The sequence below is a fragment of the Talpa europaea genome (assembly GCF_964194135.1).
Source record: "Talpa europaea genome assembly, chromosome: 4".
Lineage (NCBI taxonomy): Eukaryota > Metazoa > Chordata > Mammalia > Eulipotyphla > Talpidae > Talpa > Talpa europaea.
In genome coordinates this window covers 62,438,725-62,464,083 of record NC_140070.1, presented here as the reverse complement: position 1 = coordinate 62,464,083, position 25,359 = coordinate 62,438,725, and the positions used below count along the sequence as shown (strand labels likewise).

Genomic DNA, 25,359 nt, shown 5'->3' with positions numbered 1-25,359 from the left:
GTTCCAAGCCTTGTTTCTATTCTGCTGCAGACACATTAACTGTTGCATTGAGGTTTGTTCTTTTTTTTTCTTTCCAGTTGTCCTTTTTCCCTATCAAAACTATACATGTGTCTGAAGTTCAGGCTCTTGGCAACCACAGAATCCAATTTTAGTCCCTAAAACAGAATTTCTTATTCAACATATCAACACACCACCAACTTCTTGATGCAAGTAGTTCAGGGGGTTTCCTCCTCATGAAGGTGCATGTTGAATACCTGTCATTACAGGCTCACCCCCCCAAACCCCAGGGCATGAGAGAGGTTTGAAATGAATGACATAATTATCATAAGTTTCTCAAATGTTTTCACACTTCTGTACACACCTAAGTGAACCTCAGCTTTGGTCAGGGAGATTCCTATCATAGAATAACCGGGACATCATTTTTACAAATATTAAGCCACTACATTTAATTAACTCCATAGGCAGCCTTCCCCTTCTGCAACCAAGCCACAGAGTCTGCCAGCCCTAGAAAGAAAGTGCCGTCAGGGCAGCAGCCTCACGTGGAGCCCACAGAGCTGCTCCCTGTGTGGAGCCCTCACCTCCTCGTGCTCCTATAGCCAGGCCTGGGTGCGAAGGTCAAGATGGGAGACAAGGAAAGCTCATGTTGGAAAGGAAGGAAGGATTTGGGAGATAGAGGGGAAACAGGAGCAGTGCCAATGAGAAGTATTTGCTACAGCCCCACAAGAGGTATCAAAGCTAACTGAATTATGATACCAGACATTTATTACCCTCATGCCTCTCCAGTTTCTGCTCCAGAGTGAAAGGACCCTATCATTTGCAGAACAACAACAATAAAAATAATCCCACAATTTCTTCTTACACTTTGCACTGGAATTTAATTCCATCATTAGTTGAGGTCTGAATAAAGTTTCTACAATAAAAGTGGGGGAAAAGCCATGTGTTTACTACTTAAGTAATAAATGCAGTTGCTATAAAGTTTGTAAGTAGCTAAACAAAATTTATATAGGTAAAAATTTTGCATTAGCACACAAATACAAACACTCCAGACATTAAATGGCCAGATAACTGTACAATAACTGGACCAAAAAGCTCTAAACTTAAAAATGACTATACTTTATGCAGACCAAATCACTGTATGCCCTTTCTCCCCATTATCTTCTCTTCCAGAACTCATCCTATTCTATCTTGCTGAAGACCAAAGGCAATGTGTGATATAGTCACTTAATCAAATTTATTCACTTTAGCTATGTTATTCTCACAAAGACATTCCAACTGTGACAGACTGTCACCGTCTGTACATCCTATGATTCCTTGACCCCCAAATAACAGTGAGTGAAAAAGGGGGGTTACAGTCACTTTATTCCAAGGGCTTTACTTGGAAAATTATATACACTTTGTCTGAAATTACTCTGCACCTTACTTTCTATTTTAAAAAAGCTTTCTATTCATCATGGAATTAACATTCCAGTACAAATTGCAAAAAAGGAAAGATCCAGCTTTTAGAAGGCAATAAAAGGTTAGAGTTCTTGACAAGAACAAGGCCACTACAGGCACAGTATGGAACAAGCACCAATGTCCTTAAAGGAAGATAAAAGCACACACTAAAGACAACATGAAAATGCATCTCAGAAGATACACAAGTAGCTGATACCAGCGATTGCTTCTGAAGAGTGTTATGGGGATCTGGGAGAAGGTGGAATGAAGGAAGGTGAGGAGACTTACTAACCCCACTTCTCAACAGTGTGTGTTTTCTACTATGGATATCAATTACTCATTTTTTTAAATCTTAAGTAATTCACCCAAACTAACAAGACCTGAAGAAATGATAGCATGAAAGAATGAAGCAAGTACAGTACACACAACAGAATTATAAACCCAACTCATTTGCTCTCAGTTGCCCAGAAGAAAGATGGTTAACTAATTTAAGACAAATACTTTTTAAGGTTAAAAAAAATAAAACAATAAATAAAATATCCCCAATTTTTCCTTAAAGGCTAGATTTAAAGCCCAGTTCATTTCACTGTATCAGAAAACTTTCCTTAACTTTCCCAGTCTCCCCACAGATTCCTACATGATTACAGCCAGAGATACAGTGGCTGTTGTTCTGCTCTATGTTTGCATTTTGTTTGCATACACAAACAAAAAAGTGGTAGCCCCTGAAAGGGAGAGAACACACTGGAAGATGAATTTCTTCATAGCACCTACTTCAATGCATAGAATCTTAATAAACCTTTAACTAAATCACTCCTTACCCAAGTGAAATACAATATTCACAGAATTAATTTGTCTAAGGAATTTGAAAGCAATCATGGGCAGACAGAACCTTTGATTTCACCAAAAACTTAGCTAGTCATACACATACATATGTACACACACACACACACACACACTCACCATCACACACCAACATTCTGATATGCTGCAGGCTATATTATTTTTACTCTGGAAAAAGTTGAATTATGCTCCCATTTACACAATAATGAGGAATGGCGTATAACTGCAGCATATGAGACTCGATTAGAACTGTAGATTTTCTGTAAATCAGAAAAGTACAGTGATAGTTGCCAGGAGCTGGTAGAAAAGAGGACTTATTGAATACATATAGAGTTTCAGTTTTCCAACATGAAAAAATTATAGATATGTTGCACAAAAAATATGCATATAGTTAAACCTACTAATGAACACCTACAATGGGTAAGATGATAAATTTTATGTTGACCATAACTGTTGTTTTTTTTTTTTAATCTATGTAAGTCAGGAAACTTTTCATGTTCAGTAATGTGAGAACTAACAACCAGAAAAATATTAAAAGTCTTCTAATTTTTACAAACACCTACTTCATTTTTATTAAGAAACCAAGATACAGGTAGTTGACTTAGTAATCTATTGTAATATTATCAAAGAATAACTAAAATTATGATGCTTTCCCTGAACCTCCTTCAAATCATTTTTTAGAAAGCACATTTTCAACAGAAAGATTCTTCCCAAAAAGATATGAAGATCGACTAAAAGAGAGGGTAATAATTTGGTACTGAGACTAGTTTTAACTAACCTTTTGTTTACACATGTTATACAAGCTACATTTGCATTTGTCTTGGAGTACAAATAGTTCTACATATGACTTACTGTGGAATAACAGCCCACACTCCACAAACCCCTTGGTTCCCATTCTCCAAAGGCAATTATTTTCAACTCTTTAATCTACTGTGTTTCTTGTTTATCTCTTTAACTACAAATAACATGCTCTCAGTCCTATTTTTTGATTTTAAGCATTATCTCTTGGTTTCCTACTTTGAAAGATGATGGAATATTGGGCTCTTTTACCTTCCACCATATTTAATTCTGAACATAGTATGTTTGCAGCAGCAGGGGAAAACAAGTAACTGTATTTGTATTGCTAAAAATCATTCACTTGTGGAATAAAGAGATTAAGCAGAAAACTGAAGAAATCAACAAAAAATGTCTTTACTGTTAAATGAAAACACTAAAGAATAACTGGAAATGGGAACAGAAACCATGGCATGCCTACACACACACGCCATACCAGCTATGTCTCCATCATCCAGTGACACTAATGTCATGATATCCTAGTAACAACAAGCACCTTTGGCATCCAGGTCTTGCTTTCTAAATACCATCTCCACTAGAAAGAAGTAGGTTCCTTCCAGAAATGGCTAATTGCAACTCTGAGTCATAAAAAGTGCAAAGTGAGCTTAGGACATTTTTCTATAGCAAGGATATGCTGTAAGACAAATGCTGTCTTGTCAAAAAGATACCAAGAGTTTGAAGCATCTTCCTTTGGCCAATGTTAGGACAATATGAATGACAAAATGAATATAAATGACTATAAAATACTGAATAAAAATCCATGAGCTCATTTTAATAATGAAAAAAATATTTTTTTAAATAAGGAAACATTTTCATTACTACGGTGCAATTATACCAATTCTTACTCCAAATGCTGATAATCAAAAGAGAAGAGAATTTATCATTTACTCTGCCTTTTTAAAAAGAAATTTTATTTATCAGCATTTATGAGGAAAAGTACATTTTGCAGAAGAATGCCAAAATCTAGTCATTCTCAGGGAAATAACTATTTCAACTTGTTTCACCAATGGATGCTAAAACTTTCAGATGACGGCTAAGGAAAGGTAGTTGTAGGTGCCAAAGTATTATGACATAGATTCCTGTTCCTTCTATTAGAAAATGGTTTTTAACAGATAACCAGTTATCTGTTTGGTGAGGTGCCAATTAAAAACTATTTTTCAGGCCTCCCCAGTGGTGCAGCGGTTGAGCACTAGGCTGCGAAGCTGCCTGCAGTCTCTGCAGCACCAGTTCCATCCCCGGCCACCAGCAAGGGTCCCACATGGCGCGCAGACCTCTTCTGCCGCCTGCTGCTCCCCTCAGCAGTGTACTTTGGTCCTTCTGCCTGCTCTGCTCCCCACTCTGGCTCTGGTGAATTCTCTCACCCTACTGAGCTTCTGACTGTACCCAGTGGTTGTATAAATAAATAAATAAATAAATAAATCTTTTAAAAAAAACAAAACTATTTTTCATGCCTAATTAGTGCATAGATTTAAATTAAGTTTATACAGTCACTTCTGTGCAGCCTTCATGGTTGTTTTCACAGTAATAGGCAAGGCAGATAGCTCCTTTATGACAAATGATATACAAGAAACACTGAAAGTTTGGAGACAATCTTGACTTGAAACTACAATTTTGTCCCTGGGGAGTAGGCAATGTCTTTAAGAACTCAAACTGAAATTAAGCTGCTTGGCTTAGATAAGAAACCAGACTGTCAATTATGTGTTTAGCAGGGTTTATTTTTGCAGTCCAAATGGCTCAGTGAATATGTCACAAATTAATCACCCACTGTGCAAGAAAGGTAGCTGTTACTTCTTTGTATTTGGGGGGCAATAAGGACAGTGATTCCAAGAGTATAATCTACCAAGGACTGTCTCTCATCCAATTCAAACTCCCATCCCCACAAAACCTGAGGTGGTATAGAGGAAACAATCAGAGGTAAAAGGAGCAGGTCCCTGGGCAGTTTAACCACAAAGCATTTTAAGCTTCTAATCTATGTACTCCCCCAAAATAGACCTCATGCCCATGATAAGTCTTGTCACTTCTCACCATACTGAATACCCAACAATTCCTAGACAGAATTAGAGCTTCTCATTTCTCTCCCTTGTTTCTATGGTACCCTGGACTCTGCTATGCTCTGCCTGCAACCCAGAGCACCATGAGAACCAATGCTGCTCATGGCCCCTGGACCTGCAGCCTGTGTCACAGACCAGTACAGTAGTGGACAATGAGGCCATCTCAGGGTTGAGAGATTGTGTGGAGTGGTCAGGGATTTGGCAAATAAATGACAAACAGACACACTTTAAGAGAGTGAAAATCTGAGTGTAATTTTTTTTGAGCTTGTGACCAGTATATATATATGTTTTTTAAAAGCATAGTAGTAGTGAACATCAAAGAAATCAGCTTGTTCATAGGTAACATATATGCTTACCAACTTCGTTCTAAAAACAAATGAGGACCTGCTGCACCTCCCCCTGCAGTGACTTTCAGGACTAATGGCTGTTGCCATGGTCCCTGAGGTCACTACAGGGAGAGGTACAACAAGCCTGTTCCCTGCTGGCACATTTTTCCCCTGGTGATGTTTCTTGCCTCCAAGGGCCAAGATCACAATCTGCAAATCTTCTAGCAACCACTAAGCCACTGCAGGAAGGCAAGAGCAAGCACCTTCCAGGAGCTGGGCCACGGTGAGAATCCAGCTCCATCTGTGCCAGTAAGTTACTCAACTTCTGAGGTTTAGGGTCCCTCATACACAAAGTGGAATGATAAGTCCTACACTGCAAGCTGTTACAGTGATTACAGTAATATCCCCAGCACAATACACAAAAGATAAATACTAGTAATAGCAATAGTTCTAGTAACAGTTGTAGCCTTCTATAAAGAGGATATATAGGTCCTGGCCATTTACAGTGTGCTGGGCACTCTTCTAACCCTTTAGAAGTACTGGCTCATATCAAACTTAGTAATGTCAGTTATCCCCACTTTGCAGACAAGAAACTGAGAAAGTATCATAACAATAGTGATAAGAACCCCTTTCTTCACACCCCATCACCCACCAGACAGATCTCACACATTTCGTTCTAACAAACCTCGTATTACTGTATTCCTGGCTGTGCTGAAAACTCATGAGAGCTGAAAAAAATAAATAAATAAATAAAACCTGGTACTCCACAGGTTAAACTGTTTGAAGATTCTATTTTTCCACTTTCACCATCCTTCTGCCAGAAATGCCTTTCCCCACATAAAAATTGCCAGCTACAGCCTCCTGGGAAATGCCTCTTTTCCAAAACTATACTCAAATTCACTTCCTCTGTGAATCTGCCTGGACTTGGAGGGACTCCTTCCACAGTTAATTTATTTCACTGTTAGTATCTTCTTCCTTCTCTAGATGGTTTGATACAGACTCTTTACCCAAACAGCGAACACCTACAGGGTGTTCTGTCTCAGCCAACCAGTGTGGTGTCAGCACAAGCCTCCGAGTCTCATGTGGGTGGCCCCGGGTACCCCCCACACCCATTGTGTTCTCATCTTTGAAATGGGAAGGCAGACCTCAGAGTACATAAATAATAAATTAGAAAATGGACAGAATACACACAGAACCTTGCAAATGTTTACTAATGAAATGGGGCATCACCGCACACCACAGTGATCTTGGCAGCGAGGCAGGCCCTGAAAGGCCAACAGACCTGGAGGACCTGGCTGTTCTCACACAAGCCAACAGGACACACAGCATGAGGGTCTAAAACTGCTATCATTTTAACACCATGGACAAGAATATGGTTTCATAGCATGGGCAGAGAGCACTGCTATCCTCCCTCAAACGATGGGGGGGCAAGGGGAATCTCTAACAACTCAAGAGATGCTGTTACAGTGATGGCAGTATGGCAATAGACAGGATAGTTGTTATTAGTTAGCTTGACAACAGTATGACTCCTCAAAGGAAACATTCTTACAAATAAATGTACAAAGTTTGGTGATATTTACTACCAACTCATTTTTCCTAACCTGTTCAGAGACCTTAACTCTATAACTGTCTGAATTAAAAACTTTTATTTTTCAGAATTGGTCAGCTCATTTTAAACACTTTTCTCTGGTGAATCAAAACAAGTCCAACTGCTAAAGATTCCTATTCTCCTAAAGACAAATGTTAATTCAACTCTAAAAAATACCTAAACCCAAATATGTATTATATCTGGTGTTCTCTCCCTCAAATTTGTAAAACTCACCTATATCTAAATAATATCATGTCAAGCTATTCTTAGCGCTTATTTTTTAGGTTTCACAAGGATGAGCAATTTATAATCTCTTCCTCCAATGATCTCTAATTCATCTCTATTTCAAAATCTTTTCCCTGATGTTAGAATTTGTCCAAGCTAAGTATTTCTTTGTCCTCCTTGAAATTACATAAACTTAAGTCCCTCTCTCTCCACTTACTTTTGGGGATACACTGTCCTGTGTATGTCTTTACTGACTGTAGGCCAAAGAGACAACCCACTTGATCCACAGGTTAGATCTGTAAGTCTGCATAATGATAGTGAGAAAATCTGTGTTTCTCTGTGGAAAGACCTTACACAGTGGGTCCCACTCCCTTGTTACTATTAGCCCACCTGACTGTAGGAAAAACTCTCATCAATAAAATCAAACAGTAGGGCCGCCCTGGTGGCACAAGGGGTTGAGCACAATACTATTAAGAATTCCTCAGCCTCTGCAGCACAAGTTCCATCCCCCAGCCATCCAGGGAGCAGCCCACATGACGCAGCAAACCTCTCCTGTGGCGCCTGCTGCTCCCCTCAACAGTATGTTTCAGTCAGTCAGCCTGTTCTACTCCCCACTCTGTCTCTGGTGAATCCTCCTCTCACCCCTCCACCCCCCACACCTCTGGCCTGTACCCCAGCTCTTACATGCATAAATAAATCTTTTAAAAAAAGAGTATTATTTGCAAGGTAAGGGAAAAAATATTCTGGATATATAAATTTAAAAAAAAAATCAAATCAAATCAAACAGTAGTGCTTTTAGCTGGGTTCCAATGCTGAATGTGAACTAAAGATAAAACATGTTTCTATTACAAAGGAATAAAAAGGCCATTATGACTAAAAAACACTTTACAAATCCTAAAATCATCAAAACAAGGGAAGTCATATATCTATCACCAGAGAGGGTGACAATAGTTCATCTTATCCCAAAGATCACTGCTGAATTATCTAATCACTATCAAAGCCAGAACAACACAGAATCTACTACGGTAAGTTCTGAAGTGTATAAAGAATAAGAACTTATAATCTCTTCCTCCTAGGATCCCTAATTCACCTCTATTTTAAAGTTCTGAAGTGTTACCATTTAATCCAATTTAACACATGAATACGTGTGTGTTTGTTTGGCTTTATCATTTGTTACCTTATGCCTGTGTCTGAAGCTAAATGTTTCCAAATACAGAGGATAATTTACATAAGGAAACTGAAGAAGATGCTGAAGACAAAAAGAGTAGAGACATATCAAGTTTAATAGAGTGATAGTAAAACAAGGTCATGTATTTGAAAGCATGTGCCCTTTTCATATATTACAAATTATATGTACAATATAAATTACACTTGCATTTTGAAAACACCTAAGAACAGCACGAAGAACTGAATATATATATATATATATATATATGTTAAAATACTGTTATTTTAAACAGGGTAAAATAGCAACTTTGCAGTGGAGAAATCTGGTAAACACCTCCTTACCCAAAAGATCCAAGTTATCACCACAATAGTGGGACTATGTGATGCAATGTACCAGAATTACATGCATGGTATTCCCTCCCAAAGCACATAACCTAAATCTAATCACAAGCAACTGGACAAACGCAAATCATGGGACAGTCTAAAAAAATAACTGATCCTTGTCCCCTTCAAAAAATATCAAAGTAAAGAAAAAAGGAAAAGAGAGACTGATGGACTGTCCCAAATTTTAAAAAGACAAGGCAATTAAAGGTAATGTGGACTACGGTATGGAGCCCAGTTGAGGAGACCAGTGTCTGGAGAGACTAAGACTTTGCTTTAAATCACCAGCCACTTAAAATGTAACATGAAGAAAAAGGAAGCAGAACAATACAACAGAGTAATGGGGAGATGTTTTGGCTGGAGTGGCCTAAGGAAGTGCCATCTGAGCTAAGATGGTAGTGCAGGAGGGGACAGACCATGTGGACATCTCAAGATGGGAATGAGGGGAGAGAGTGGCACCACTCATCAGAGTCCACACCCTGATGAAGACATCTGAGTGAGAGGGAGCGTAGGTGTGCACCGTGACTTAGTTCTAACAGGGACTGCCCTGGTTAACAAATACAAAGTTGTCATTTGAGGAGCCAGAACAGAAACAGATAAGCCAGAGGCCTGCAATAGTGTAGCAAAGATGGTGGTGCTGGTTGGGTCAGCACAGCAGCCATTGAAAGAGAAGTATGTTGTCAGAATCCGACTGTACTTTGAAAGCAAAGCTGCTAGACTGCTAAGGGATGGAACATAAGAGTTTTGAGAGAAAGATAAACCCATCAAGTGACATCAAATACACTTAGTAAGAAGAAGTATGAGGAAGTTACAAGTTAGGAATGGTGAGAAATCATGACTTTGATTTGCTATACATTAGATTTCAGTTGCCTAGCGGTCATCAAAGTAGAGGGAAAAGTAATTAATACTTCTGGAGAGAAGTATTCATAAATACCAAATTAACATTAATACTAAATTAATGAATACCTCTACACTATACACACACACACACACGCACTCACAAATAAAACAAAACTGCATATATGTTTATGTTTTATACACACTGAATGAAGGGAACTTCAAGAGGGAAAACATGAGGGAAAAAGAAGAGAAATTTGAGGACTGTATTGCACCTACTTCAGTAACATTTGAAGTTTTTGTAAAAAGAATGGATTACTTTGGTAGTAAAAAGATAGTTGTTGTTGTTTTTTCCCCAGCAAAATGACAAGCTGATGAAAAATATTAAAACCAAAAGCACAAAGTTAACAAAAGACTACATGCAGAGACTACACCCTAGACATTTACATATATACACAATGCAGTCTGGAATTTTTTTAAGTACAGTTCATTTTTGCTTGTTTGTTTTAACAGACAAGATCACATTTCACTCAAAAGAGGCAGCAAAAACCATGTTGTTTTGTTAAAAATTTAAGTCTCCCCTACTCTCCAGTTCATCAGCATCCCATCACACCCTGTCACACCCACCTCCAGTGGTCTGGATGCTGCCTGGCTCTGAGGACAATCACACATTCTGCCCCTCCTCCTCAATTTTATAGTTGTGTTCACCCCTGTGAAAGCTTAAGTCTATCTTCAATTTCATGAATCACATATTTGTAAACTGAATCTTTAAATGGAGAAATTTATATCTAGTTCTCTACACACTTTTCTAAAGGAACATCAGACATTTTTATAAAAGGTGCTTCAGCACCACCTCAAGGAATCACTGTCTGGTCACCAATAGAGTGAAGACTCTTGAGTAAAAAAAAAGTCTCCCTTCAGTTCATTTAAGAAAAACCATTTATGAATTGGCGTGCGTGCGTGTGTGTGTGTGTATGTGTGTATGTGTGTATGTGTGAATGACACAAAGCCTCAGCAAAAAGGAAGCATGCAAATATCCCAAAAAGTAACAGGGGAGGGAAGGCAGGCATGCAGGAAAAAAATGGAGTGTGGCAGGTGAGCAGGATAAGAAGCAGGCAGCACGATCAGAACATCTTAGGAAGAGAGACAAATCACAGCCTCAATGGCCAGAGGAAACTCTCGATCATTATTCTAATTATAATAGGAAGTGACTGTCAATTTATAAAACAAGGACAAAATGTGTTGAGGTTTAGAGATCACCATGACTATTATATGAAGATTATAATGTAAGATGTAAATAAAAGCAGAGACTGATAAAGTGGCTGCCACTGATTCACCCAAGAGATGACAACAGCCAACATTTCAGTTACTGGTGGTGAGAAGCATCCGGGACATATTTGTGGGTAAAATTAATAGGATTCACTGATGGAACAGGAGTCTGGTGCTGGGAGAGAACAAATTCTAGCCCCCATGATCACAACGTAAGTGATTTTCACCTCACCATGGACCTTCTCAGTACTTGTCTGACTACGATAGGTAAAAATGATGCCAGCAACAATTATCAACCAATAAGGAAGTGTAAAATCTATCATAATTATCTCACTTACCCAAATTGGGATCAGTAGCCTGTCGTTTCTTAATTTTTGCCTCAGAAATAGCAGAGTAATAGGCACAAGTCATCTTGATCAGCCATGTTGCTCGAACCATTGGCACTGAATATTTAGCTAAATAAGCAAAAACATCTTCTTTTTTACTAAGGATGGGAACCTAAAAGGAAATAACATATTTGTAATAATCACATATTATGTTCATTGTTAAGCCAAACTAAAAGGGAAGCAACAGAGGCTATACATTACCTTCTAGGTATAGGAAAGGACAGTTGTGATAGCTTTTCTAACAGTATGTTCAGTTTTTTTCATTAAAGGAAACACTTTAAGCAAATTTTCTTTAAGAGAAAACAATCAGAACTATGTTTAGCACATTAGCAACACAATTTTATCAATGCTGCATTTCTTAGTTATAAAAAAAAATTTCAAATTCTCAGATGCTGAAGACTATCATTATAGCAACAAAATAATTCCATGACAGTCTTCCGAAGAGTTTCTCTCAAAATTGGAAGGGGCAGATCAAGTGAAAAAACATCCCCACTCTGCATTTTATTAATAAACACTACTTTAGGGCCTCCCCAGTGGCGCAGCAGTTGAGTGCTGGGCTGTGGGGCTGTCTGCAGCCTCTACAGTGCAGGTTTGATCCCAGGCCGCCTGTGAGGGTCCCACATGGTACGCAGACCTCTCCTGGCACGCCCGCTGCTCCCCTCAGCATTGTTTCCTCAGTCTGCCTGTTCTGTTCCCCGCTCTGGCTCTGGTAAATTCTCTCACCCTCCCGCGCTTCTGACTGTACCCAGTGCTCATATAAATAAATAAATAAATCTTAAAAAAAAAAACCCACTATTTTATATAAAGCTTTCTGTCTGTCATGTTGCAAAGGATAACAATTTACAGAAAGAATCTCAAAGTACCGTTAGTACAAAACATTAAAAAGGCTAAACTGACGTATCAGTTAATCTAACAAACATTGAGCTGGAAAAAACTAAGTAATTAATTCACTAGTTCAAAATAGACACTTGAAGTAGTTATTTCTTCCACACCGCAAAGGTACTATTTACCAAATTAGTATCCCAATGTGCTACTGAACGGTTTGAAAGAGTTAATCCACTCTTTTAGAATGCCTCACAAATATCCTAGGGACAGCCTGCTCCCCTATATATAATCTACCCAATGTTTGAATATATAAAACAGTGAACAAAAAGTGTGTTGGCTGAGGCATCAGGTTGGGAACAGTAAGAGCAAGAGGCGAGCATACCCTCACCCAGGCACAAGTACCAGTCTGTCTGATTAATTGCATCATTCTGTAAATGAAATAAGTCAGAAATAAGTCTTTCCATAAGGGCTAGACCAGTCTGCATTCCTACCAAGGTGCTTCATTTATGGACCATGATCATACCAATCCTGGCCACTTCATTGATTGGTTAGAAAATTAAAGTAAAAGACTGACTTATCAAAACTACAAGAATTTTAATTTTGTTGACAGTTCCAAAGACTTCCCCAGGCCAAAGTGTTTTCAAGCCAAAGTTTTGACCCTCTCCTAAAAGGATCCTGGACACCGTAACAATGGACATCAGCATTCTGGTCTCTGCTCAAAAGCATATTTGTGCTTGATTTTGTGTTATAAATCAAGACGTTAAACCAGCTGATTCATGTAATATGGCATTATTCTTTTTTAATTAATTTTTAACTGAGTCAATATTGTGCTACCCCCATCAGGTATTACCACCGTAGCGCACCTACCACAAAATAACCCATATTCCCCCACCATAGTCCACTGTGCTTCCTTCCTCTTCATTCTTTCCCCTCCCTCCTCTGGACACCTCAGCTCTGTGGTCAGCTTTCAAGGGTCACTTTTTAATCTGACTCTTAGTTTAGTTACTCTATATTCCACATGTTATTGACACCATATGGTATTTATCTTTCTCCTTCTGACTTCTTTCATTTATTTTTTTTAAAGATTTATTTATACACACAAGAATTGGGGTATAGGCCAGATGTGGAGGGGAGTGAGAGGTTCACCAGAGACAGAGTGGGGAGCAGAACAGGCAGACTGACTGAATATACTGCTGCAGGGAGCAGCAGGTGAGACAGGAGAGGTCTGCCGCACCATGTGGGTCACCTCCCTGGCGGGCCTGGGATTGAACTCGTGCTACAGAGGCTGCAGACAGCTTCACAGTGCTGTGCATAACCCCCTGCACCACGGGGAGGCCCTCACTTATTTCATTTAGAGTCATCCCTTGCAGCTTTAATTATGTTGCCAAAAAAGGCATGAGTTTATCTTTTTCGATGAATGCATAATATCCCATTGTGTATACATACTATAACTTCTTGATCCACTCATCTGTTTTGGAGCACTTAGGTTGCTTCCACAATTTAGCTATAGTAAATAGTGCTGCAACAGATACGGAAGTACAACGTTACTTTTGAATTAGTGTTTTCAACTTTTCAAAGTAGATGCCTAGGAGTGGATCTGGATCACATGGCAGATCTATTTTAATGCTGTGAAACACCTCCACACTCCTTTTCATAAGGGCTGGACGAGTCTGCATTCCCACCACTAGTGAAGGAGGGTCCCTTTTCTCCCCATCCTCAATAGCACTTGTTTTTTTTTTTCTGATCTTTTCAACATGGGTCATTCTCACAGTATGAGATGGTATCTCATTGTGGTCTTGATTTGTATTACCTTGAGGGTAAGTACTGGTGACCATCTTTTCACATGTGCAGGTATGCAGTCTGTATGCCTTCTTTGCTGAATTGTCCATTTAGTTTCCACCCATTTATTGGGTTATTTTGTTTTGTAGACTTTTATAAAAGAGATCTTTGATATCACTGATAGCAATCCCTTGTCAGATATATGGTATGCAAATATTTTCTCCTATTCAGTAGGGTATCTTTTCATTTTAGTTATGGTGTCTTTCCCTGTGCAGAAGCTTTTTAGCTTGATGCAGACCCAGTTGTTAATGCTGTCTTTTGTTTTCCTTGCTATTGAGGAATGCATCCCTAAAGACACCACTAAAGCTTATGCAATGAAATGGTTTGCCTATGCTTTCTTCTATGTATATTGTGGTTCAGATCTTACATCCAATCTTTGATCCAGTCTGAACTGACTTTTGTGTATTGTGTGAAACAGTAGTGTAGTTTCATTATTTTGCATGCAACTGTCCAGTTTTCCCAACAGCATTTATTAAAGAAACTATCCTTGTTCCAGTGTATGTTCTTGGCTCCTTTGTCATAGATTAACTGTCCATATAAATGTGAGTTTATTACTCAGCTCTCAATTCTATTCCATTAATCTGTGTGTCTGTTTTTGTTCTATTATCAGGCTGTTTTAATTATTATGGCTTTGTAATATATTTTGAGACCAGGAAGTCCAATACCTTTATTCTTTCTTTTTGTCAGAATTGCTTTTGCTATTTGCGATGCTATTGCTTTTGCTATTTTGTGATTTCATATGAATTTCAGTAGTGTTTGTTTCAGTTCTTTGAAAAATGCCATTGATATATTTAATGTAACTACACTGATTCTGTATACTGGTTTGGGTAGGACAGTCACTTTGAAAATATTCATTCTTCCAAACCATCAGCAGGAGATAGTTTTTCATTTTTTTGTGTCTTCTTCTATTTCTTTCAGCAATGCCTTAGAGTTTTCTTTGTATAGATCTTTACCTCCATTGTTAGGTTTACTCCTAGGTACTTCATTTTTTATGTTGTGATTACAAATGGGATAACATTCTTAATTTTTTTTCTGCTTCTTTCTCATTGTTTGAGAAAGGCAATTCATCAGAAGGCAACTAATTATTATGTGTTGATTTTATACACTGCCACTTTGCTAAACTATTTCATTTAGTTTTTCTGTGGAATACTGAGGGTTCTCTATGTATATTATCATGTCATCTACAAATAAAGATAGCTTTACTACTTTCTTCCCAATTTGGATTTATTTTATATATTTCTCTTACCTAATTGCTCTAGCAAAGATTTCCAGTACTATGCTGAGTAGCAATAATGACAGTGGACATCCTTGTCTTGTACCAGATCTTAGTGGAAAAGCTTTTAGTACTTCACCATTGAGAATGACATTAGCTGTGGGTTTGTTGTAAATGGCTTTTATTATGTTAAGGTATATTCCATATCTCCATTTTTTTAAGAGTTTTCATTATAAATGGATGGTGGATCTTATCAAAAGTTTTTACTAGCATGTACTGATATGTATGATCAAATGGTTTTTCTTTATGTTGATGTGGTAGATTAGTCAACTGAGTTCCAGGTGTTAAACCACTCTTGTGTTCCTGGCATGACTCCCACTTGGTCATGGCGTATGATCCTTTTAATGCATTGTTGGATTCGGTTTGCTAGGATTTTATTAATGATTTTTGCATCTGTGTTCATTAAGGAAATTGGTCTGTGTATTGTCTTTTTTTGGTTTTGATATTTTCATACTTTGGTTGGCCTCAAAAATTGTATTTGCAAGTATTCCTTCTTTTTCAACTTTCTGGATGTGCAAGACAGGTATATTAGTTCATCGTTAAGGGTTTGATAGAATTCACTTTTGAAGCCATCTGACTTGTTTTTTTGGAAGAGTTTAGATTAGTGTTCCAATTTCCTTGCTGGTGATAGGTTTGTTCAGGATACGTTAGTGTACAGATGTTCTATAATTATCATCTAAATTTCTGTAGCAGCTGTTGTAATTTCTTCTTTCATTTTTGATCCTATTTGAGATTTCGCCTTTATTTTATTGGTGAGCCTTGCTAGAGATTTGTCTATTTTTATTTTTTCAGAGACCTGGCTTTAGGTTTTGCTGCTTATTTTGAACTGTCTTTTTCATGTCCTTTTCATTTAGTTCTGCTTTAATTTCTACTACTTCTGTTCTTCTACTGGGTGTTGGATTTGTTCTTGTTCTAATTCCTCATGTTGAGAAAGAAGGTTATTTATTTGAGCTCTTTCTTGTTTCCTGATGTAGGCCTGTATTGTTATATATTTCCCTCTTAGTACTACTTTTGCTGTATTGTGTGTTTGGATAGTTGCGTACTAGTTATCATTTCTCTCAAGGTATTTTCTGATTTCTTCTTTCATTTCTTCATTAATTCAGCAGTATTTCAGGAGTGGGTTAGTCAATCTCCATGTATTAAAGGATTTCCCTGCTTTCTGTTGATAGTTGATTCTAGATTGACACCTTTATGATCTGAGAAGATCCTAGGTATTTCAATCTTCATGAACGTGTTGGTATTTTTCTGTGTCCTAAAATGTGGTCTATTCTGAAGGATATGCACTTAAGAAAAATGTGTATTCTGCTTTTTTGGGGGTGCAGTACTCTGTAAATGTCTATTAGGTCCTTGAGGTCCAATTCCCTATTTAATGTGATTGTGTCACTGTTTATTTTCTGTCTGGGCGATCTATGTATTGGTGACAATGGGGTATTCAGAGTCTCCTACCACAAATGTGTTCTTGTCAGTGTCTATTTTCAGAGTTGATAGTAGCTGCCTAATTTTTTTTTAAGATTTATTTATTTATTTATACAAGTTAGAAGCGTGGGAGGGTGAGAGAATTCATCAGAGCCAGAGTGGGGAACAGAACAGGCAGACTGATGAAATACACTGCTGAGGGGAGCAGCAGGCGCAGCAGGGGAGGTCTGTTGTGCCACGTGGGACCCTCGCAGGTGGCCAGGGATCAAACTGGCGCTGCAAAGGCTGTGGGCAGCTTCACAGCCCAGTGCTCAACTGGTGTGCCACCAGGGGAGGCCCGCCTAATATATTTATGTGTTCCTTCACTTGGTGAGTATACACTGATTACTATTATGTCTTCCTGATGTATTGTTCCTTTAATCATTACATAACGTCCATACCTATCTCATTAACTTTTCAATTGGAAATCTTTTCTTTTTTTAGTTATGGCTGAATCAGCCTTCTTTTTGATTTTATTTGTTTGAAAGATTGTTTTCCAACCATTACTTTGGGCCTCTTTGTTTTGGGGGGTTAGGTGTGTCTTCTGGAGACTACAGAAAGTCGGATTCTGTTTCTAGATCCAACCAGATTGTGTCTTTGAATTAGGCGAGTTCAGTCCATTTCCATTTAGAGTAATTATTGATATGTGATAGTCTGTTGCTGTCATTTTATACTTAATTTTTGTGGATGAACTTATTTTCTTATTCAGTTCTTTGTGTATGTTTCTATCTTTGGTTTAGATGTATAAGCTCCTTTCAATATGTCTTGGAGGGGTGGCTTAGTGTTTGTCAAATCCTTGCGTTTCTCTATGTTTGAAAAGGCCTTTATTTGTGTCATATCTGAAGTAAAGTCTTTCAAAATAGAGTATTGGCTGGCAGTTTTTAAGTGTCTGAAACACCTCATTCCACTTGCTCTCTGTCCATAGAGTTTCTTCGGAGAAGTCTGATATTAGCCTGATTGGTACCTTTATTTTCTGCTTCTTTTCCCTTGCCAGTTTCAAAACTCTTTCTCTGTCCTGAACCCTTAGAAGTTTCATGGCTGTATGTCTTTATATAGATCTCCTTTTGTCTAGGTATGCCAGGGTTCCTTTAGCTTCCTGGATTAGTCCCTCCACGAGGTTTGGGAAGTTTTCCTCCATTATCTATTTAAATACATTTTCTGTTCTTTCTCTCTCTTCCCCATCTGGGTTTTTCCATTATCCTTATATTGCCTTTCCTCAAGGAACTGAGTAATTCTTGGAGTGATTCTTCAGTTTTTTACTTCATTTCTCTTTCCTTCTCTACCTCGGTTCTTCGTACATTTGCATTTTCAAGTACACTCACTCATTTTTCCATTTGATCAATTCTACTTCTGTAACTTTCTCCTGAATTTTTTATCTCCTATATTTCACTTTTTAAATCCTGAAACTCCATTTTCATCTTACATACAGCTGAATTTTCTGTCTTTAGTTCACTGATTTTATTTCTAAGGACATTTGCTATTATGAATTTTCTTCCATTTCTTTGAATTTCCTTATCACTGTAATTTTAAACTCTGTATCTGATAGGAAAAATGTTTTCCATGTTTTTGATATTGAGTTCTAGAGATTTGTTGTACTATTCTCTTAAAGACCCATGTTGCTGTTTGCTGGGTTTTTTCCTTCTTGCTGTTATTTGCTTTGGGACCCAGCTGATGTAGGTGGGGAGCAACCTACAGACATGGCTGTTCCTCACTCTCACTGGTCAGGTTCTTCACTAGTCTGGGTGGAAACTAGAAGAATCTCTCAGGAAGTCTTGAGGCTTCTGCTTGTCCTTATTTCTCACCCAGCACAGATGGCATTTTTCTTTCATTTAGACAAATCCTCATTTAGTGAATTTTTGCAACATATTTACTAATGATTATTCACATACTTGGCACAAAGAACAGAGATACATGGCCCTTTCAAACAAGCTATTTCACCTTTCCTTACCAAGGAAACACCAAGTTGCTCCCATGTTGAAGTAGAAGCTGTCTGGTATGACAATTAGATGCAGTGTGTACATATATTACATTTTACGGGCAAGTAAAAATAAATCTTTTGATCATGTACAGGTCCTCCCTTAATTTCTGAATATAGGACATAACCCCCACAACACAGGCAACTACACAGCACAACCATAGCTAAAAGGGAGATAAAAGTCACATGGACCAAACTTGTAAGGCTTCCTCTGTCCACAGTGTTACATATTTAACAAGAAAATATCCTGAAAATTTAGCTTACAAGGCACATCTTTAATGGAGCACAAGGCTCCAGGGGCTTACAGACTTAAGTTGGGGATGAGAAAAGCACAAATGTTCAGTTCAAGAACTGGCTTGCTGCTTTTCACTAGAACATTAAGTATGGTACCAACGGGCTAAATTTGGGCTGTCAAGGTCAGGTTGCACCTCTCAGTCAGACATACCAAAAGATTAGAAAACTAAGCGCCAAAAGAGAGGCAAATGCAAAAACATAAAGTTATTGTCTCAAAAAAAAAAAAAAACAAACACACATTACTAGTAGTATCTTCCACAGATGTCTAAAGAATTTCTTCTGAATAGCAATTGACAGGAGAAAAAATATCACTTTGAAAATGTGAAATGTCTAGATGAAATGTCACCTAGCAAGTGATGGCAAACAAAACTGAGCCACAGGTCTTACATTAACAACACAAGGTACACCTCATTGACCCTACTGGCAAAATCCTAAGAGAAATGACTGACTCAAATCAAGGGGTTTAGAAATCAGAAGAACATACGTGAAGGTTATTAAACTAATGAAGAAGACATATGTTGATGGTCTTGTCAAATTTATAGGCTAACTCAAGAAGGAAAAAATGTTTACACTGATTCAAGTATGACATCCGTCCAGTGATGGACTTCATTTTCATTAAAGAAACCATCTGACTCAAACTTGAAGCTAAACCTAGGTAATCACGAGGCAGCCACATGGTTTCTGAATCAAGCCAGAACTATATCAAAGTCCCAAAAGAAAACTGAGACACCTAGCATGTGATGAGTTTTCTATCCATAAAAGGGTTCCCTTTGTATCATCTTTCTCATTGGATGCGCACTATCATCAGCATTCTGTTTGCTAAGCAGAGGTATAGAAAAAAGAAATATCATAGGTCATATTAATCAAAGTCACCTGATGTGAACATGTAGTCCCTAGTGAAGTTCTCAAGAACTACAAGGGTAATCCACAAGGCCAGTACTGTACTTTTCCAAATCCAGCTACAATTGTGATTGAGTTGAAAGTTCCTAACAGACAGTGCTGATCTCCCCTGTAGCTAAATACTTGGGAGTCCTTGGAGCTTTATAGCAACTGAAAACCAGGTCCAGAAACCTGATCCACCCATACAGAAAACTATTTTCAACTTTCAATCAGAGCTGGATGATGACTCAGGATCTTAGCTAGAATAAATTTTTCTGCATTAAGTCACCTCACAGATGAATACCAAAAATTGAGGAAGAAATAGTTGAATTTTCTAGTATGAATAACATGTATAGAATGCAATCTTTTGCCCAACTCTAAAAGAATTTTTGCCATCTCAAGCCAATAATATGCTGAGGATGTGCTGCGAGGGAAGAGACTGTTGAAATGTCCAAGAAATGACTAGTCCATAGTTCAATTCTAAAGTTTTATAAAGAAAACATCTTTAACTCTGCAAAGAATGATCATCAGGGCTTACCTGAGGAACACCTGACTTGGCCAGAGGCAGCTCCTAGTAAAGAGAGAAGAACAATGGCTAATATACCACACCATAATTCAGCTCGCACCTAAAAGACGTTTACACTGACTCAAGTTTCTGTACATTATGTCCTATACCCTTAAAGCAAAGACATCAATTCACTTTCAGAAAATATCCCAAAAACCATTCTAAAAGCTTATAAAAAAAGGAAAACCTGAAAAAGAATGAAGTCCAGCTAGCTACACTGCAGTGAAGGTAATAACCAATATGGATGGTAGTAACTATTGCTAGAAATCCACCAAATATCAAAGGATGCTTGTTCAGTTTTATACATTAAGAAGCAATTCATAGGGAAAAAAAAAAAAAAGAAGCAATTCATACGCCATATTGGGCCCACAAAGTAAATGTTCACCACAGAAAAGATAAGCTTCACAGTTCAGTCTATTGAGACAGAAACACTTACTGAGTGTCTAGGGGTGGTTATAGGGACTACTGTGCTTTTCAAAGATCTCAATTGCCTTTAACTACTGAAACCTATGAAAGGCAACACAATACTATGACACCGGGATAACATAAAGCCAATGGGAGCTACAAAAAGGCATTATTTTCACAGAGTTGATTTAGAAAAACAACAAGCACAAAGGACCTCTCCTCTAAACAGGGCCTGCACCAAGTGGCTAATGAAAACCTACTACTATCAGCAACAGAAGATGGATAGTTCTAAAACTAAAATGTTTCAGGAGACGAGCAAAGACCAGTAGGATTATTTACAAGGTATGGCAAGAAGTTAGAGATCAAGACTTCAAGGGAGATTTCTAGCTCTCATCTAAATTTCAAAGACATCTGTATTATTTGAATTATAAGACTACTGAAACCATGATTACTTCCCACTGAGGAAGTAATTAAAGACAAAGATTTTTTAAAAGAACCCACCCACTCAACTCCTCCCCACAAAAAAACTGGGAGCTATGGACAAACATTTCCATTTTGCTCTAACACTTTTTCAGTGAAATGTTTCAAGCACACACAGAATCACTATCTTTATCTTGTTTATTAGGAGAGATTAAGCTTAAAGCGTCTGGATAATTACTTTTAAAGACAAGGACATAACATCAAAGTGAGAACTTTTATAACACATTGGACATCCTTGCCTAAGAAAACTGAAAATGTAATAGAAATAAATGAAGATTTACTGCCTACCTACTGCTCACATAAACTGGTTCTTGTTTAGATTTCTCATTGTCCTAGTCACCACACAACATCAAAAAAAAAAGGGGGAAACAGCAAATGCACAGCACACCTGTCAGTTAGGTTTAGAGTTTTGGAGAGAATTGGGGAAAAGAAATATATCTGCACGTTATCTCAAATATGTTCATTTCTTTAAAAGCAGAATTAAAATGACAGAAAAAATACTTAATACCTTTTTTGCCAAAATGGCAAGTGGTTTATTTCCTGCTAAGTCAGAGAACCAACTATGAATTGCACTCTGGGATCGAGCAGTGACCAGCCAATAATTATCTTTAGCATTAACTTGTGGTTTCTTCTTTCCGGTGTCCTGGAAAGTATTAAGCTTTAATTTCTCAGCTAATATGCTGCTGAAATAAGCTCCAATCTGCAGAAACAGGAGGGAAAAAACATAGAAAACAATGACCAAATATTTTAGTAATGTATTAGTGTTTTATTTTTACTGTTTTAATTAAAAAATCTTCAAACAGCCCATCAGAAAATAACATGACAATAAGTCACAAGCATTGTGAGTTCCTTAAACTAAACTAGTGCACCTCTGTTCCACTCTTTACAAGTACCTGAAGGGAAAAAGAAGAGCCTTTGAGAATCTCTGGGAATATGAAATTAATTACATCCTCAATAAGTTACAAGAGAATGGATTCTGCCTGAATCTTCAGTTATACTTTCTCCTTGTCAGACTACATACCTATTCAAAGTGATTATTTTTCCTAAGAGGTGCTGCATACAAGAACAGAAAACCTAGCAATTATACATGAATCATTTATTTTCTTGGCTCATATTAACACCATATTATTTTAGAAAGGAAACTCCTGTTATTTACAATTGGTGCTTTGTTTGAAAGTCTAGAGAAATTTAATTTATTAAGTGACAAATTACAAAAGGTTCAATTAAGTATTCAACGTTTTTGGACTGGACTCCCAATTTCATGAGTACAAGTGTTTCAAGAGAAAGCTGGTGCTGCGGATGGTGCAAAGTAGTAAAAGAGAATCTGTAAATTATGGCATCATTTCTGTTTGAATCAATTTAAAAGAGAACAAAGGAAGGAGAAGGGGACAAGAATGAAATGGACAGAGATAAGGTAATATCTTTCAGTGAATTCATATTTGAATTTTCAAAAATCCTATCGAAGTCTCACATTTCAATCCCTAGAATTCTTTAATATGATGCAAGCAACCATTTCTAATAAACACCTTCAATACGGTAAATAGAGTGGCAACCTATGCCTACCTTGGTGAGGCAGAATAACTATCACTACCTTAGTTAATGTTCATGGATCAAAAATAAGTGGCCTATAGATTAGAGTTCAGTTATAAGTAACTAGCCACGTTTATCAACCAAGGTGAAAAGCTGATACAACTTTTTGTTTTTTCTTTTTACATGAATTGGGATTCCCTGACCATTGTGAATGATGATGCACAATTTCAAAAAAGTCTGTGAGAGAAAAACAAAGACTCCCAGGAGACCTACAAATAGCCCAAGGCCAGCAGGTAAGCTTGTGCAGAAAAGCAGCGCACTTGTAAAGCATATGAGGATCTCGGCTGCCCAGGTCCCGGTGCCTGCAACCTAGGCTTGAGGGGAGACACACGGGAGCCCTCATTGAGGTGAATGTCCCTCACTGAATAACCAGAAATCAGGCGCCCAGACACGGGAGCTGGGCACAAAAGGCACCATTTCTGCAGATACTGAACTCGTATACAGCCTGCGTCCTGGACCTGAGGGCTTTGGAACTGAGACCCGGGACACGAATTTCAGGGAGTGGGATCCCCATGACGGTGGGGCACAGAGAAGACACAGCATCCCCACGCCATTGAGGCGCTCGACGACACTCTCACTCTGTTTCCCCGACCCACAGGGTAAAAAAAAAAGTTCCCGAAGGACACTAGGAAAGATCTCTGGCGCCACCTAGCGACCAGAAAAATATCACCAACACCCTATACTTGGAAACCAGGATCCCAAAAACACCCTCAGGTGCTGAAAGAGGGTGGGCCATGCAAACAGGGGTAAGGAGGAAAATAAAGCGGGAGCAAGACCCCATGCTGGAACTGAGAGCCAAGCACAGGATCCCAGGCGTGGAACGCGCCATAGCAGCAGGCACTGCACAGAGTGACAGCCAACGTTTTGGATCTGATAGCCCTAGAACTGAGACCTAGAGTGAAGAATTCAAGGCCTGGGATTCATACAGCTGCAGGCACAACACCTAGTGAAAACGGGGCAGACAAAGCACCTGGCTTGAATAAGAGTCCCTGTGTTGAGGTGCTCCCGTCCGCACCACTTCCACTACTCAGAGAACACTGGGAAAAAGCACAGGTAGCAAGTACGGGTCTCTGGCGCCAACTCATGACCAGAACTAAATCACCAACTAGCTGATTCCCTGTTGGAACTGAGAAAATAGAGAGGGAGGGAACTGTAAGAGAGAGAGCACAGCAACACAGATATCTATAGGACACTGCACCCAAAAAAATCCGAGTACACAATTTTCTCAAGTGCACATGGATCATTCTCTAGAATCAATCACATACTGGGCCACAAGACAAACATCAACAGATACATGAAAATCAAAATAATTCCAATTATCTTATCTGATCATAAAGGCATCAAGCTAGAAATAAATCATGAAAAGAAAACAAGGAACCCTCCCACTTCATGGAGATTGAAATCCACACTACTGGAAGACCACTGGACTAATGAGGAGATCAAAGAAGAAATTACAAAATACTCTGAGTTGAATGACAAGGAGAACACCACTTTCCAGAATGAATGGGATGCAGCAAAAGCAGTAATAAGAGGAAAATATACAGCAATACCGGCTCACATCAACAAACAAGAAAGAACTCAAACAAACAACCTAATCTCACATCTCAAAGAACTAGAAAAAGAACAAAAAACCCTAAAGCCAGTAGAAGAAAGGAAATAATAAAAAATAAAGCAGAAACAAATGAATTAGAAATTTAAAAAAATCAAAAAGATCTATGAAACCAAAAGTTGGTTCTTTGAAAAATAAACAAAATAGACAAACCTCTAGCCAGGCTCAAAATAAAAAATGGGAGAAAAAGCATATAAATCGGATTATAAATGAAAGAGGAGAAATCACAACAGACTCAATAGTAATCAAAAGAATAATCAGAGATTACTATGAACACTTATATGCAAACAAATTCAACAACCTAGAAGAGATGGACAAATTCCTCCAATGATATAATCATTCAAAGCTGGACAAAGAAGAAATAGAACTAAACAGACCAATTACAAGCAGTGAAACTGAAGCAGGAATAATGCACTCCCCAAAAACAAAAGCCCAGGCCCAGACGGCTTCAGAAATGAATTCAAACAAACGTTCAACAGTAAATTAGTGCCTATCCTACACAAACTCCTTCAAAACATTGAAAAAGAAGGAATACTAACAAATACATTCTACAAAGCCAACATTACACTAATAGCAAAACCCAACAAAGACAGCACAAAAAAAGAAAACTACAGGCCAATCTCCCTAATGAACACTGATGCAAAAATCCTCAAGAAAATCCATGCCAAAAGAATCCGCAATGCATCCATAAGATAATTCACCACGACCAAGTAGGATTTATTCCAGGGACACAAGGATGGTTCAACATCCGAAAATCAATCAATGCAATCCAACACATCAACAAAAAGAAAAATAAAAACCATATAATAATATCCATAGATGCTGAGAAAGC

At 38.1% G+C, this 25,359-nt stretch overlaps 1 protein-coding gene across 3 annotated transcripts in view; it reads right to left on the bottom strand.

The window, feature by feature from the left end:
• The window catches only part of MED12L (mediator complex subunit 12L), a gene marked incomplete at both ends in the record, with an annotated part of 372,007 nt that overhangs the window by 316,627 nt on the left and 30,021 nt on the right, over positions 1-25,359 (bottom strand). For all 3 annotated transcript variants that reach the window (XM_084232379.1, XM_084232380.1, XM_084232381.1), the window contains 2 exons: positions 11,291-11,450; positions 21,837-22,028. In XM_084232379.1, the coding sequence (XP_084088505.1) occupies positions 11,291-11,450; positions 21,837-22,028 (352 nt within the window). The remainder of the gene's footprint in view (positions 1-11,290; positions 11,451-21,836; positions 22,029-25,359) is intronic.